Raw genomic sequence first — 16,814 nt, 5'->3', positions numbered from 1 at the left:
GGACTATTAAAAAATGCAAGTGAACACCCAAGCTCGCAAAACAGAGCAGAGAAGCGATCAAGGAAGATCTCAAAGACAGAAGAGCAGCAATGCTGGTAGATAAGGCAGAAGCCAGGAAAAGCATTAGTAATGCCCGCCTGTCCTTCACCAACTACAAGACCAAGATGACTGCCCTCTGACGTCCTGATGGATCTATCACATCTTCCAGAAGGGCAATGGAGAAGATTATCCATGACTTCTACTCAGATCTCTTCAATAGCCACGTCCACTTGCCCACTTACCAAATTCTTCAGGATGGATATGTCGTTCCCAAAGTTCTCCCTTCTGAAATCTGACACGCCATCTCATTGGTAAAGAAACAAAGAGCATCTGGCCCAGACAAGTCAGACCTGAACACCTGAAGAACCAACCATCAGTACTCATCAATACACTGGCTCGGTTCTTCACACGCTACCTGTCTGAATGCAAGGTTCCGTCCCAGTGGAAAACCAGCAGGACTGTACTACTATACAAGAAGGGAGACATCCACGACATTGGCAACTATCGCCCAATCTGCCTATTGTCTGTCATCTACAAGCTGTTCACTCGAGTCATCCTGAATAGGATTAGCAGAACACTAGATGAAGGACAACCATGAGAGCAAGCCAGGTTCCAAAAAGGATTCAGTACCATCGACCATATCCACACGATAACTAAGCTCATTGAGGTTTCTTGGGAGTTCAAGATGCTGCTCTATCTAATGTTCATTGATTTAAAGAAGGCCTTTGATTCTGTCGAAGTCCTAGCCAATTAGGGCATTCAAACTCAATACATCAGGATCCTCCATGAGCTGTATTACAGATTCACTACCAGGATCTCACCATTCTACAAAGAAGTGATCATCCATGTCAAGAGAGGGGTTCGGCAGGGTGATACCATTTCACCGAAACTCTTCAGTGCCACCCTCGAGAACATCATGCAACGACTGGAATGGGAAGAAATGGGAGTGAAGATAGATAGTCGGCAACTACACCACCTCCACTTTGCTGATGACATAGTTCTAATAACACCAAACATCAGCCAAGCAGCACAAATGCTGACCGACTTCAACCGTGAGTGTGGAAAGGTCGGATTACAGCTGAATCTCACAAAGACAATGTTCATGAGAAACAGACTTGTTCCTGACGTTCCATTCACTCTCAACGGAATGACCATCTCCGAATGAAACAGTTATGTATATCTAGGTCGAGAAGTCAACATGATGAATGACCTGGCACCTGAGTTGTGCAGGAGGAAGAGAGCAGCTTGGAATGCCTTCAAGAGCGTCGAAGAAATAACTAAGAGGATGAAGAACCTCCAGCTTTGAGCACATCTCTTCAATTCCACTGTTCTTCCTGCACTAACATATGCCTCAGAGACCTGGGCCCTACGAAAACAGGATGAGAATGCTATTCAGGTCTCTCAAAGAGGAATTGAAAGAGCTATGCTTGGAGTATCACGCTTCACTCAAATGAGAGCTAGAATCCAGAATTCCGACTTCCATCAACACTCAAGAATCAGGGACACTGTCTCGTTTGCCAAGCATCGAAAATCAGATGGGCTGGACATGTAATGAGATTTAGGGACGACCGCTGGACTAGAGCCATTACCAACTGATTCCACAGGATATCAAAAGATCACGTGGATGCCCACCTACGAGATGATCAGACTTCTTCGTCAAGACCCTGAATGATCAGTTTGAGGCGCTTCATGTTCCTAGAACAAGCAGATGCCATTGGCCTACGCTAGCACGCAGCAGGGATGATTGGAGACTTTACTGGCGCCCACTCGAGCAAATCAATGAGCAACGGGATATCAAGTGATTAAGTGATTTAAAAAAATCAAGGAATGAAATAAAGGTAACAACCAGCACGACTGTTAAATGCATCAACAAGCATATAAATATGAGGAAAAAGCAGAATCATATATGCTAAGCACATTAAAATCATGTATGTTAAGCCAGTTAAATTAACTGGCTTTGGAGCATAAAGTTCTATAGTTCTGTTGTCACTGTTGTGGTCTAGTCACCAGGGTCAGGTGGGAGGACCTCTTAGTATGCAAGGACAGTGTTTTTTTAACTTCTGAAACAACATGATAGCTTATCTTTTAATAAATAAATAAATTCTGTTGGTGTGTATGTAACATTTCAGAGAGTAACAACAGAGTAATGTAACTGCTCATAAGTATCATACAGGAAAATAGCACTCTCTTTTTGGTAAGTACTGATTTGCATTTGTGTATAAAAATACTTTTGTCTATTGTGGGAACATAAATATAAGTAAACATAAAAATCCAGGGAGATGGAAAAGGGACTTGAGTGCATGTTTTGCCTGTAGGAGCTCTGAGCACCACTGGGAACTATCTCTGAGAATCAAGCCAGGAAGAGCCTTTGAGTACCATCAGCTGTGGTCCAAAAACCAAGTAAATCAATGTAAATAATGTCTTTATTTAAGTAAAATTCATCAGAGTATAGTATTATTTAAAAAGTAATTCTTATAACTTTGCATTTCATTATGACTCAGACTTATTTTTTAGTCTTAACATAATCAGTTCTTTTCTTTTTAAAAGATCGTAATGTGGATCAGAGAGACAGTTCAATGAACTGAGTACACGCCTTATGTGTAAAGGAATGAATTCAACTTCTGGCACATGGTCCCAGGGCACCAGTGGCTGGAGCAGCTCCTGAGCACATCTGGATTTGACCCCCAAACAAAAAGAAAATAAAAGATCACAATGGAGCCATTAGGAGTCACTGTAAATTGTATCTTGTGTATTTCTGAATCTCTGAATTTAATAGCTGAACTTAAATTTGCTCTCCAGCAGTTACTATTGCTCGTCTCCCCCCCCCCATGAAATCAATAGCCATTTATTCTATACTTAAAATTTAAAAAAAATATTTACTATCAATTTTTTTTTCTTTTTGGGTCACACCCGGCGATGCTCAGGGGTTACTCCTGGCTCATGCACTCAGGAATTTCTCCTGGCGGTGCTCGGGGGATCATATGGGATACTGGGAGTCAAACCTGTGTTGGACATGTTGGCTGCGTGCAAGGCAAACGCCCTACCCGCTGTGCTATCGCTCCAGCCCCTACTATCAATTTTTAATTTTTAAATTTTATTTTTATAAATATTTCAACACCAATCCCACCACCATTACATCTTCCCACCACCACCATTATTTTGAAATTTCCCACCATCATTCAAGCCTGCCTCCCACAGGCAGATGCTAGATAATTTATTTTCTATTGCTTCCTATCGCATGTTTCAAGGAACAATTCTTATCGAGAAACAGCCTCGGTCCTGACGCTCCATTCGCTCTCAACAGAACGACCATCTCCGAATGCAACAGATATGTGTACCTAGGTGTACATGACAAATGACCTGGCACCTGAGCTGCACAGGAGGAAGAGAGTGGCTTGGAACGCCTTCAAGAGCTTCGAAGAAATAGCTAAGAGGACAAAGAACCTCTGGCTCCAGGCACATGTCTTTGATTCCACTGTTCTTCCTGCATTAACATACGCTTCAGAGACCTGGGCCCTACGCAAACAGGATGAGGACGCTATTCGGGTCTTCCAAAGAGGAATTGAAAGAGCTATGCTTGGAGTATCACGTTTCACTCAAATGAGAGAAAGAATCCGGAGTTTTGACCTCCGTCCATGATCAAGAATCAGGGACGCTGTCTCGTTTGCCAAGGCGTCAAAAATCAGATGGGCTGGTCATGTAATGAAATTTAGAGATGACCGCTGGACTAGAGCTGTTACCAACTGGATTCCACGGGATGTCAAAAGACCGCGTGGCTGCCCACCTACCAGATGGTCAGACTTCTTAATCAAGATCATGAATGATCGGTTTGAGGCTCTTCGTGTTCCTAGAACAAACAGACGACACTGGGCTACACTAGCACGCGACAGGGACAAATGGAGACGTTATGGGAAGTCAAGTGATCAAGTGATTGCTTACTATGAATATCATTCATTCTATATTTTATCTCACTAAACAAGATAAGACTGGTATTGTGGAATGACATTATTCTTGGGCTTTGTTTTTTTTTGTGGAGGGAAGGACCATACCCAGCAGTATTCAGGGCTTACTCCTGTCTCTGCACTCAGGGATCACCCCTGAAAGGTTCAGGAGACCATATGGGGTGCCAGAGATCAAACCTGGGTCAGCAGTGCAGAAGGCAAGTGTCTTATCCACTGTACATATCACTCTGGCCTTAGTTCTTGAGATACTTTAATCAACAAAACTAGAAAATACATATGTAAATATATCCTTGTTATTATTGTTGTTCTGTGCTTATACCCAGTAGTGCTGAGGACTTACTCATGGCTCTGTGCTCAGGGATCACTTCTAGCGGGGTTAAAGGGACCATATGGGGTTCTGAGGATAGAACCCGGGTCCATCAACTGAAAGGCAAGTGCTCTGCCTACTGCACTATCTCTCCAGCCCTGTACTTGTATTTTTTATTGATTTGTTTCTCAATGAAGAGTAAAAAAAGGAAAACACATGTATCATTAAATCTTGGCCAAATAGCCAATAATTTCTAAACTGTTTACTAATAGGAGAATTAAACCACTCCTACCTTTACTATTAAAGGGGGTGAGGCATGCTTTCAAAGATACATAATCGCAAACTAACTGTTTTGAGTCTACACTCAATGCTTTCCAGGGCTTATTCCTGGTTCCATGCTTAAGGAGCACTCCTGGCAATGCTTAAGAGACCTTGTGCAGTGAGAGGGATTTGAACTGGATTTTGCCACATACAGAGCAAGTGTCTTACCTCCTGTGCTATCTCAGGAGGCAGAGGCCCTAAGATTTAAACTTTTACATTAAATGTGCTTACTTTCAAAAGTAATAAAAGATGGGCTCATAATAAAAGTAGGTGATTTTAATAATTTTTTGTGATTTATTTAAAGCTATTATTTAAAACTTCAGAACAATATGTATTAGAAAACTTCAGTGTCTTTTTAAAAACGATTTTTGCAGAGAACTCATAGGTAGGGGAGGACTCTAAAGCAGTATCTGGGAGACCTGGAGACCCCACTGGCAACACCAACCAGCACAGTGAGTTAGAGCAAGGCTCAGGGTCGCAGTGTTGCTAGGAAGGACTGCAGTTTCAGGGATACCTGGCCACCTGGTGATACTGGAGACCTCCGGGGAATCTCCAGAACCCAGTGATGCTGAGGGAGGCCAAGTGGTGCCTAGACTATACTATCTCCTGGCCCCTAAACTCTTAACTTCTTGAAAAAAATATTGAATATGTTTCAAGTGGTTGAGTAGATATCACAAAATACAAAACTGGAAAATAAATGAAAGGATATTCAGATCAACAAAGAAAATGTATCCTTTACTTTAGCTATTACAAGCAGACTTCAAACTTAAACAATATATAGCCAAAAAAGCAGCTCAGTAATCTTGAGTGCATGCTTTGCATGCAGGAGGAGCAGGGTCAATCTCAGGCACCTGTGGTCCCCTGGGTACTGCAGAGTGTGACCTCTGAGCATAAACAGAGCAAGGTGTGGCACAAGACACAGAAACAGAGAACGTGAATATGGGATTTCAGTTGAAATGTGCTATAAACCAACAACCTAGAGTCTTAAAAATCGGTAATAGAGGGTATGGTGCCTCCAGCAGGTCAGTCTGTACCTGTGAGGCAAATGCATCAGCAGCCTGATGACACTGTCAGGTTTTCAGATACCCCAAAATTGCTGCTGTGCCTTTGGCCAGACCCCAAAGCCTTGGGACAAAGTTTACCAAGAAAGTAAATGGCCAAAAGTTAGGTATGTGCGAGACACACCCACAAACCACCTCCGACTCAGCTATATAATGGGAGGCATGGCCTCTCTGGCTCCTGATTGAACAGCTTAACAAGGCCATGATCCCAGAGACTCAGAAACAAATCTCAAAACCTAACAGCTTTTGGCAGAAATGCGTCCAGTCCCTGCAGTAGTGACGAAACACGTGGGGCCTCACGGGATGGGGATGGAGCCGGCTCTTTCCTCCCATCCCAACTAGACCCCGAGTTGCTTCCCACAAACGGCCTCTCTGGCTCCTGATCAATCTGCTTAACGGTCATGATCCCAGAGACTCAGAAACAAATCTCAAAACCCAGAGGCTTTTGGCAGAAATGTGTCTGGACCCCTCAGTAGGTTACTGTCGCCAGGCCACACCAGGGGGGAAAGGGTGCTATTCCTCTGCCTGCTTCCCCTTGGCAGCTCCGTGACCACCATCTGCCAGAGGCCAATGGACAGTCAGGTTTGGGCCCGCAGTGACAAGACATGCGAGGCCTCACACGATGGGTGTGGAGCCGGCCCTTTCCTTCCTGCCCCAATGAGACACCGAGTCGCCACCCACAAATGCCTCTCTGGCTTCTGATCAAGCTGTTTATGGCCATGACCCCAGAGACTCAGAAACAAATCACGGAACCCAGCAGCTTTTGGCAGAAATGCGTCCAGTCCCTGCAGTAGGTTACTGGCGCTGGGCCACCCCAGGTGGGAATAGGTTTCGTGCCTTGGACTGTTCCCCCAGGCAGCCCAGTGGCCGCCATCCTCCAGAGGCCACTGGACAATCAGGTTTGGGCTCACAGTGACGAGACACATGCAAATCTGAATGTTGGGGTAAAAATCCCAAATAATAATGGTGGGTCTGGTGTAAAAAAATTAAATGTAATCAAAGTATAGAGAGAGTAATGTGGAAATTATCTGCCCCACAGGTAGGGGGAGGGTGTGGGGTGGGGGTTTACTGGGGTTTTGGGGGGTGGAGAATGGGGACTGGTGAAGGTATTGGTGTTTCATTGTATGACCGAGACGTAAACCCGAAAGCTTTGTAACTGTTCTCACAATGATTCAATAAATAAAATTCTAAAAAATGATTTAAAAATTGGGTAATAAAAACTAAGCAATACTATAAAATCAGAAAAACCAATAAAAATTTTCCATTAAAATGTTATATGTGGGCTAAAGAAATAATAGTGTTTAAAGCACCTGCCCTTCAAGAGGTCAATCGTGAATCAATCCCCAGTACCACATATGGTCCCCTGAGACTTCCAGGGGTCATCCCTGAATATAGCCCAATCCTCCCCACCCCTCAAATTAAAATATTCTATGTGAGGCAGCTATTAGAAGCTCAAGAGGGACAGTGGGAAAATGGGGGAAGGATTTTGAAGCACTAAATGATGAAGAATCGATGTAGTCACAAAATAATGACTTCAATACTATTTTATTTGTTCTTGGCTACATCCAGTGTTGCACAACGCTTACTATTAATTCTGCACTCAGGAATTACGTCTGGCAGTGCTTGGGGAACCATATTGGATCCTAGGATCAAACTCAGATTGGCCACATATAAAACAATTGCTCTACCGACTTATTCTGGCCCCATGACTTCAATACTATAATAAAATACAATCACACTGTCACTGTCTTCCTTTTGTTCATTGACTTGCTTGAGCGGGCACCAGTAACGTCTCACAACAAATTGTGAGGCTTGTTGTTACTACTTGTTGTTACGGGTAGCTTGCCGTGCCGGCAAGACCCTCTCAGTAGCTCTCTGGGCTCTCTGAGGGGGTGGAGGAATCAAACCTGGGTCGGCTCCGTGCAAGGTAGACACCCTACCCACTGTGCTAATGCTCCAGTACAGTATAAAAATGTTATAAAATATAAAGGGGGGGTGAATATCTCAATTAAAAATTAATTAGTAATTTAAAATATTCTATTATAGTTTGTTTCTTTTCCTTTGAGGGAACAACACCCAGCGGTGTTCAGGGATTACACCTGGCTCTGTGCTCAGGGCTCACTCCTGGTGGGTCTCAGGAGGCCATATATACTGCCAAATCAAATCCATTTCAGCTGTGCGCGAGGTAAGTGCCTCACTAAACTATGTCTCCAGCCCCTCTATTATAAATGCTGTAATTGTCTGATAGTTCTTAACATTAGTTATATCTTGACACTAATTTTGTTATAATTCCTAACAGTATTATAGGCCTGTAAGCAAAGTATTTTATTTTATTTTTGCAACACTGGGAGTGACAACCAAGACTGGAGTAGGAGTAGCCCCTGAGCACTATCACGTGTGACCCAAAAGCAAAAAATAAATTCTTGAAGTCTGATACCAGATGGCTTAAACATCAAAAAGGATGTTGCCAGTAAGACACACTAGTTAACTGCCTTTTACAAACAAAAAGCTCTATTTCTATTTAACGTAGTATTAGAAGTCCTGACTGCAGCCATCAGGCAAGAAAAACAAATCAAAGAGATGCAAATTGGATCAGAATTCAAAATATCACTATTTGAAGATGACATGATACTATACATAGATGACCCTAGAGAATCCACAAAAAACCTCCTAGAAATAATAAACCAATACAGCAAAGTGGCTGTATTAGAAAGTCAATATACAAAAAGCAGTCATATTCTTATATACAAATAATGAAGAGGAGCAAGTAATCAAGAAGTCTATCCCATTTAAAGTATCTAGGAGTCAGCATAACAAAAGATGTGAGAGATCTATACTGTGATAACTTTAAACAGCTTAGGAAAGAGCTAGAGGAGACCTTAGAAAGAAGAAAACTATCCCATGCTCATAGATTGCAAGAATAAATATTATTAAAATGACTGTCCTACCTAAGCTATTATATAGACTCAGTGCAATCCCCATCCAATTTCAGATGACATTTTTCCAAGATTTAGAAAAATAAATAATAAAGTTTGTATGGAATCAGAAAAGAACACAAATAGTCGGAACTATACTGAAAAATAAGAAACTGGGAGGTATTTCATTACCTAATTTGGAACTGCATTATAAAGCTATAATGATCAAAACTGCATGGTACTGGAATAAACCCTATGATCAATCGCATACCCTATGACAAACCCCCATATAAATGAGCAGTTAATTTTTGATAAAGGAGCTAAGAACATGAGATACAGTAAATATTACCTCTTCAACAAATGGTGCTAGGACAACTGGATAACACATGTAAGAAATAAAGTTGAATTCATATCTTACATATCACACAAAAGTCAATTCAAAGTAGATCAAAGACCTTGAGATCCGGCCAGAAACTATAAAGTATGTTGAGGAAAATATAAACTGAACCTTCAAGATTTGGACATCAAAGGTGCCTTCAATTATCTGATACCATTGGCAAATGAAACTACATAAAGTTAAAAAGCTTCTGCAGGGCAAAAACCAACTAACCAACCAACCAAACAAACAAACAAACAACCCCCTCACCCACAAAAAAAATCCAACCATGAGCTAAAACCAAAAGTTATCTAACAATGAGAAAAATATTCGCAGTCAATATACATCAGATAAAGGTTTGATATCCATGATATATAAAATACTCACAAAGATCAACAAAAAGAAATTTTAAAACCCTATCAACAAATGGAGAGAGGAAATGAGTAGATACTTTTCACTCAGAGACAGGTGGATGGCCAGCAGGAACATGAAAAAAATGCTCAGCACCACTTATCATTAGAGAAATCTTAATCAAGAGGACAATGAGAACCCATCTCATACTAGTGAGAATAGCACAAATCAAAAATAGTAGGGGGGCTGGAGAGATAGCACAGCGGGTAGGGCGTTTGCCTTGCACGTGGCCGACCCGGGTTCGATTCCCAGCATCCCATATGGTCCCCTGAGCACCACCAAGAGTAACTCCTGAGTGCAGAGCCAGGAGTAACCCCTGTGCATCGCCAGGTGTGACCCAAAAAGCAAAAAAAAAATAGTAGGAAGAATCTGTCTTGGCAGGGATGTGGTGTGGTCACAAGTTCAAATCCCCAGTGTCTCACATGTGCTAAACATGGTCCAGGCAGCTTTGCTGTTTGAAAGTGGTAGCTCTGCTACGTGTGATCCCAGGTGCTGCAAGAAATTTCTGGACACACCACAGCCATGTGTGTGTGAGTACCACAACTAAGTAGATGTTTGTGTGCCAAGGTGAAGTGTGATCTGACAAGAGTGTGTATGAGTGCTGCAGGATCTCCCAGTCCGCACAACCATTAACTATGTGCCACAGTCAAAAACACTCCCCTGACAAACACCTACAAGAACCACAACTAAAAGAACACAAAACTAATACAGCACCTCAGGTCAGTGTGCAAACTCAGCTAAAAATGCCCATCGCAGTCATGATCATGGAAACAAGTCAAATTATGGACACAAGATGAACACTGAGGAAGTGAGGGATGAAAATAGTTGATTTGTATTATGTCTTAATACTTAAAAAATAAAAAAGACCAGAGATGGGCAGAGGTGGCGGCAGCGAATGGGAGTAGGTTGACTCCGTGCTGTTCCGGCACGGCACCGGCCAGAGTGATGATTCTGACATATGGGATGATACAACATTGATAAAAGCTTACAATAAAGCTGTGGCTTCATTTAATCTTGCTTTAAAGAATGGTGATTTTTCTGAATCTCCAAATAAACCAAAAAACACGCCTAAAAGAAAACCTAAGAAGAATAAAGGCCAGAAGAATAATGCCGCAATGCCCTCGAAACAGTGGAAAGTTGGTGACAAATGTACTGCCATTTGGTCCGAAGATGGCTGCGTTTACCCAGCTACCACTGCCTCTATGAAGAGGGAGACAGGTGTTGTGGTTTACACTGGCTATGGAAACAGACAGGAACAGACTCTGCCTGATCTCCTAACCCCCACCTGTGATGTTGCGCATCCCGCGGAACAGAATGCCACGGAGAATGAAAATGAAAGTCAAATTTCAACAGATCAAAGTGAGAACTCCTTCATATCTCCTGGAAATAAACCCAATCACGTCAAGTCAAAAGCTGCTCCGTGGACCTCTTTTCTTCCTCCACCACCCCCCAAGCCAGGGCCGGGGCCAGGGCTGGGGCCACAACCAGGACCGGGAAAGCCAGGTATGAAGTTCAGTGGTCCCCTGTCACCGCCACTGCTGCCACACTTCCTCTCCTGCTGGATGCCTCCACTTCCTTCTGGACCACCATTAATTCCCCCACCACCTCCCATATGTCCTGAGTCTTCTGAGGATGCTGAGACACTGGGCAGTATGTTGATCTCGTAGTATATGAGTGGCTATCACAGTGGTTACTATATGAGTTTCAAACAAAATAAAAAAAAGATGGAAGGTCTTCCCATTTCAATTAAAGAGAAGAGTTCTCCCCCAAGGAGGATAGCGGCAAGGCACACCTGGGTGATGGGAGCAAACATTCCTCCTCTTGAGTGCACGACTGTCTGCATTCCCTTCATGGTATGTGACTCGTGCTTAAGTGACCAGTCAGGTATTTCCAGGTCATAATGTCTTGGAGCAACTGAACGGTGGAAATGTGAATGATTCAGGAGCTCAGGGTCGCATGTAGCGCAGAAGACTCCATCTGTCAAAATCACAGTTGAGCACATTTGTACACTGTAACTTTCTTAGTACATTGAGTTGTTTTTTAATATCTTTAAAAATAAATAATTAAAAAAATAAATAAAAATAAAAAGACCATCAACTTAAGAATTTTGATTGAAAGAAATATCCATTGTGAACAAAAAAACTTTTTAGATGGAGGAAAATAAATCATTGTTGCCAGAAGAATTACCCTTAATATGGCTAAAAGGTAAATTAAATCCTAGAACATTGGTAAAGAAACAAATATAGAGGTAATGCAATATAACTTCAGGTGATCTAGTAGTTCAGTAAAGAAAGACGAAATTTTAAACTTCATATAAAAGCAAAAAAGTTTAAGTTTAAATAGAGGCTATATATCTGACCTCTGTTTTCACTTCAATATGGCAACTAGAGATTATACTTAAAATTTAATCAAGAATCATGAGTTCTCAGTTTTTCAGAGATCCACGTATAAGATAGGATTATCACCGAGAACAACATATACACAAGAGCTAAATCATTGATAGGTACAAAAGGTTATGACTGAGTGCACTCTACAGGAAAAAAATTTATTTTTCATTCATGTCACAAAGGGGCTGGAGTGATAGCACAATGGGTAGGGCATTTGTCTTGCAAGCAGCCAACATGGCTCACTTGAGTTTGATTCCTCCGCCCCCTCGGAGAGCCCTGCAAGCTACCGAGAGTATCTCACCTGCACAGCAACGCCTGGCAAGCTCCCTGTGATGTATTTGATATGCCAAACACAGTAACAATTGTCACAATGGAGATGTTACTGGGCCCACTCGAACAAATCGATGAATGGGAGGACAGTGACAGTGACATGTCACAAAGTAGACTCAGAAATAGTTTTCTCACTCTATAAAAATACTGCTCATATATTAACTCCTGAAAGTTAATGGTATGTATGAACACTTAAAATAGCAACAAAATTGGAGATGCAATAAGGTGCTTGCCTTGCATACAGTCAACCCCAATTCGATCCTTTGAGCATCTCAGTCCAGTGTGCAAAGGTGATTCCTTCTATACATTCCCAGAGAAAGAATCTAGCCAGGACTGATCTCTGCGCACAGAGCCAGGAGCAAGTCCTGAGCACTGCTGAATGGCCCCCCTCCAAAAAAAAACAAAATAATAAATTATGCTTTAAAAATAAAACAACTCATACAAAATATGTAGCACTGTCCTCCCATTGTTCATCAATTTGCTCAAGCGGGCACCAGTAACGTCTCACAACAAATTCTGAGACTTCTTGTTATTGTTAAATAAAAATCAAAGGTATCTCCAAGGCACCGCCACCTCCTTCTGCTGCTCGTGGTGCTGCTTGAGTGCTTGGATCCTTCAATGTGGAGTTTTTTGTGAAGTGACTGCTAAGGAGACCCCAGCAAGTGCCATGGCCAAAGGAACCCCAAGGAAGGAGTCAACACCGAGAAAAACGATCATATTAGTCTGAAGGTGGCAGGTCAAATGGTTCCATATGCAGCTTAGGATGAAGAGGCAGGCACCACTTAGTAAACTAATGAGAGCCTATTATGAACGAGAGGGTTTGCTAATTAGGCAGATCATTAGGCAAAAGATTCCCATTTTATAGGCAACCAACCAACACACAGGTGGAAATAGAGGATGAAGATACACAGCAGACAGGAGTTGTCTACTGAAACAGGAATCTCCTACTTTACCCCAGAACTCATTTTCTCCAGACTAAGAAGACATACACAATTAGAAAACTAGTTTGGTTCCTAACTATTAGAGTGTAGTTTTCTGTATTTTTTCATTCCCCCTTCCCTGTTCCTGAATTGTATGTACAGCAACTGGTCTTTGTGTACAAATAAATAAAACAAAAAACAGAAACAATTTCACACTAAAGTGAACTTATGTAATTGAGCTGACATACTTATAACTCAAAGTTGTAATCACTGTACTTTGTTAGTAGAGTACACTCAGATAACTGTCGCTAACGGAAACACTGTATCTTGCCATTCATTTAAGTTTTTTTTTTTTTTTGCTTTTTGGATCACACCTGGCGATGCACAGGGGTTACTCCTGGCTCTGCACTCAGGAGTTACCCCTGGTGGTGCTCAGGGGACCATATGGGGTGCTGGGAATCGAACCCGGGTTGACCGCATGCAAGACAAACACCCTACCCACTGTGCTATCTCTCCAGCCCCTCATTTAAATTTTACTACAATTTCTTCATTCAAGTTATTAGTTTTTTCCTTACAGATAAAACAAATTATACTATAGAAGTGTTCCAATTAAAGAACTGTAACCTTAGGGCTAAGAGAGAGTGGAAACAGAGAGAGAGACTGTGAAGTGCATACACTTTCAGCTATAAGACTAGTAAGGTCAGAGGGCTGGAAAGATAGTGTATGAGGCCAACCAGTGCTTCACCCCAGCATTCCAGATGGTCCCCTGAGTCTGCCAGGAGTGATCCCCTGAGCACAGAGCCAGGAGTAAGCCCTGTGCACTGCTGGGTGTGATGCAAAAATTAAGATGTATATGCCTCTCTATATATATTATTGGATAGTATCTTCCCATGCTAAATATGATTTTCCTTGGGCTACAGGACACAGATAGGTAAGAGCTTACATATGGAGGGCTTGTAACAACCCCTCTTGGAAGCAAGCTGCCAAGTTATAAAGACTGAAAGATGAGAAGTCATGTAGAAAAAAATCCTGGAGGATGAAAGTCCATGTTAGACATTCTCACCCTCCCTAGCGTAAGGGCAGTTGTATGAGTGACACAACAGCCACTATAATAAGGCACAACCATTGAGCTGAGTCCAGAAAAAAATTCATAGAGTTACTAGAAATAAAACTGAGTGCTGTATTTTATAATAGAGTTGCTTAATTTAATTACATCATTAAGTAAGGATAAAAACTAAGCTCTGGAGGTAAGCTAAATAATAAAAAAAAATAAATCCTATGAGTAGTATTAAAACTTGACTGGTGGCAGGGGTTAAAGTACCTGCCCTGGAGGCAGCTGCCCTCAGTTTGATCCCCAGCACTGCAAGATCCTGAGCACCCCTGAGTGTTGGGAGTGACTCTCAAGGACTTCGAAATGTGGCCATAAATCCTCCAAATATTTTAATTGAGAACAACTCAATTTCTAATTGAAACTCCAAAATCTATTTTTTCTAGTTCTGTTCAGTGAAATAAAAAAGCTATAACCCCTGTACATAGGCTGATGTGCACGGCACGTACTTTTGTTTATAACACCATGTTCTATATCTCCGTGGAGGAGGCTGTTCCACTCAAAACAGGAAGACACAAAGTAGGTGTCAAGAACCTGGTCAATCTCAAAAGTAAGAAGTCTTTTCAACAATGGCATCCTAAGAAAGATGGGATCGAGAGAAAGCTGAAAGCAATTCCAAAGAGCAGAAAGACAGTCATATGTTGTGCGTGCGGACGGACGCAGATGGACAGCTCTTGACTACTCCCTACAGTAGTGAAGGGTGTCCGATCCTCGGGGCCCTCCCAACTGCAGCAGCCTGAAACTCTGAAATAGCATAAAATGAACCTGCAGCACCAGAATGGGCAGGGTGCTTCTTACCTTCCTGTGTACCTGAGGTAAAAGGAAAGGATTTTCCTCTGAATCTGCTTGTGAATGGATTTGGATAAGGGCGGCGGCTACTCACTCCCTTGCATAACGATCAGATGCCGCAGACTCACGCAAGTCCCTTCTCCCAACACCAATTCAATAAAGGCGCGGAAAGCGAGCACACGCTTCAGGGCCTTTCTCACACTCGCTGCTTTGGCAAACTCGCAACTACGTTCTGCAGCGGACGCAGCGGCGGTGGCACCGGGGACACCCACTCCGCGAGAGCGCGCCTGGGACCCCAGTGGCATTCGGTCAGTGTCCAGCGGCTCTGAACTCGGCCTTGCTCGTTTCCGCCACCCACGGCAAGAGTAGAGCAGTCCGCCCTCTGAACGCTGCACCCCGCCACGCCCGTGGGTGCGCCCTGCGCCCGGACCCACACCCTGCCACGCCCCACGGGGGTCCGTGGGTGAGCCCTGCGCCGGGACCCGCACCCCGTCACGCCCCGTGGGTGCGCACTGCGCCGGGACCCGCACCCCGCCACGCCTCATGGGTGCGCCTTGCACCGGGACCTGCACCGGGACCTGCGCCGGAACCCGCACCCCGCCACGCCTCGTGGGTGCGCCTTGCACCGGGACCTGCACCCCACCACGTTCCGCGGGTGTGCCCTGCGCCGGGACCCACATCCCGCCACTCCCCTTGGGTGCGCCCTGCGCCGGGACCCGCACCCCGCCACTCCCCGTGGATGCGCCTTGCACCGGGACCCGCACCACGCCACGCCCTGTGAGTGAGCAGTGCACCGGGATCCGCACCCCACCACGCCCCGTGGGTGCACCCTGCACTGGCACCCGCACCCCGCCCCGCCCCGTGGGTGTGCGGTGCACGGGGGCGCCCGCACCCCGCCACGGCCTGTGAGTACGCGATTCACCGGGACCCGCACCCCGCCACCCCCCGTGGGTGCGCCCTGCGCCGCGGCAGACACGCTTTCTCCGGGGACCCCGGGTCGAGGGAGAGGCGCGGGGGGTTGAGTGTAAAATCAAACGAAATAAAACCCTTGCTCGGAACCACGAGGCGCGCGTGCAGCACGAGGTCACCGTCTGACCGAAGGCGGCACCCGCGGGCATCTCTGCTCCCTCCCCGGGGACCCCGGCCCCGGCCCCCGAGTCACCAGATGGGCCCGGGGCGCACAGAGCCGCGAGGCGTCGGGGCGCACCGGAGCGCGGGGCCGCGCCAGCACCTCGGACAGGGCCCAGCGGGCCGCCCCCGGGGCGTCGGGCACTCACGCCGAGGGGCCGGCACTGGCGAAGGCAACAGCAGCAGCGCGGCCAGCACGACCACGGACTTCATAGGCATCGTCCGCAGCACTCCGCCATGCGACGGGAACAGCCTGGGGCCACAGGCCGGACACCTCAGGGCCGACAGGAGGACGTCGGCAGGCGACGGCCCGACCTCAGGGCCCCGGGCGCCCCGCAACGGTTGTGCCGGTGCGCAGGCGCAGCCGGAGGGGTGGAGGGCGCGCGAGGGTCCAGGGCCCTCCCCTTCCGGGCCGTGTGCAAGGGCCCCGCCCTTTCTGGACCGCGTGTAGGGTCTCCCCCAGCCTAGTTCTAGGCCGTCCCTCCAAGGCTGCGTGCATAGCCTGTCCAGGTGAGCACAGCAGCTCCCTGGCTCGGGCCTTGGAACTTCTTGACGCCTGGTGGCTGTGAGGACTGGCAGGTGTCGTGATTGGGCCAGTGCAGGGAAACCATAGCCGCCTGAAACACTGTTCTGTGCTGATGCATGAAAGAGACAAAAGGCCTGGCCATTCTAACAGCATCATGAGGTGGGGGAGGGGGTGTCTTGCCAGGCACCAAGGAGCACGGTGCAGGGCCTCGTCACACAATACACCAGTGGGGGA

General features: G+C 45.2%; 1 protein-coding gene and 2 pseudogenes across 1 annotated transcript in view; 2 read left to right on the top strand and 1 right to left on the bottom strand.

The window, feature by feature from the left end:
• The window catches only part of SPESP1 (sperm equatorial segment protein 1), a 29,504-nt gene extending 13,117 nt beyond the window's left edge, over positions 1–16,387 (bottom strand). The window contains exon 1 of the mRNA XM_056127498.1: positions 16,204–16,387. Within this exon, the coding sequence (XP_055983473.1) occupies positions 16,204–16,273 (70 nt within the window). The 5' untranslated portion in view covers positions 16,274–16,387. The remainder of the gene's footprint in view (positions 1–16,203) is intronic.
• LOC130035668 (survival motor neuron protein-like) lies at positions 10,265–11,442 on the top strand (annotated as a pseudogene).
• LOC130035813 (small ubiquitin-related modifier 2-like) lies at positions 11,243–13,041 on the top strand (annotated as a pseudogene).
• Positions 16,388–16,814: the final 427 nt, after the last annotated feature.

The sequence above is a fragment of the Sorex fumeus genome, unplaced genomic scaffold, assembly GCF_029834395.1.
Source record: "Sorex fumeus unplaced genomic scaffold, SorFum_2.1 ptg000063l, whole genome shotgun sequence".
In the NCBI taxonomy this organism is placed as follows: Eukaryota; Metazoa; Chordata; class Mammalia; order Eulipotyphla; family Soricidae; genus Sorex; species Sorex fumeus.
The sequence above is the reverse complement of the archived record's forward strand: the minus strand, read 5'-3'. Positions and strand labels throughout refer to the sequence as shown.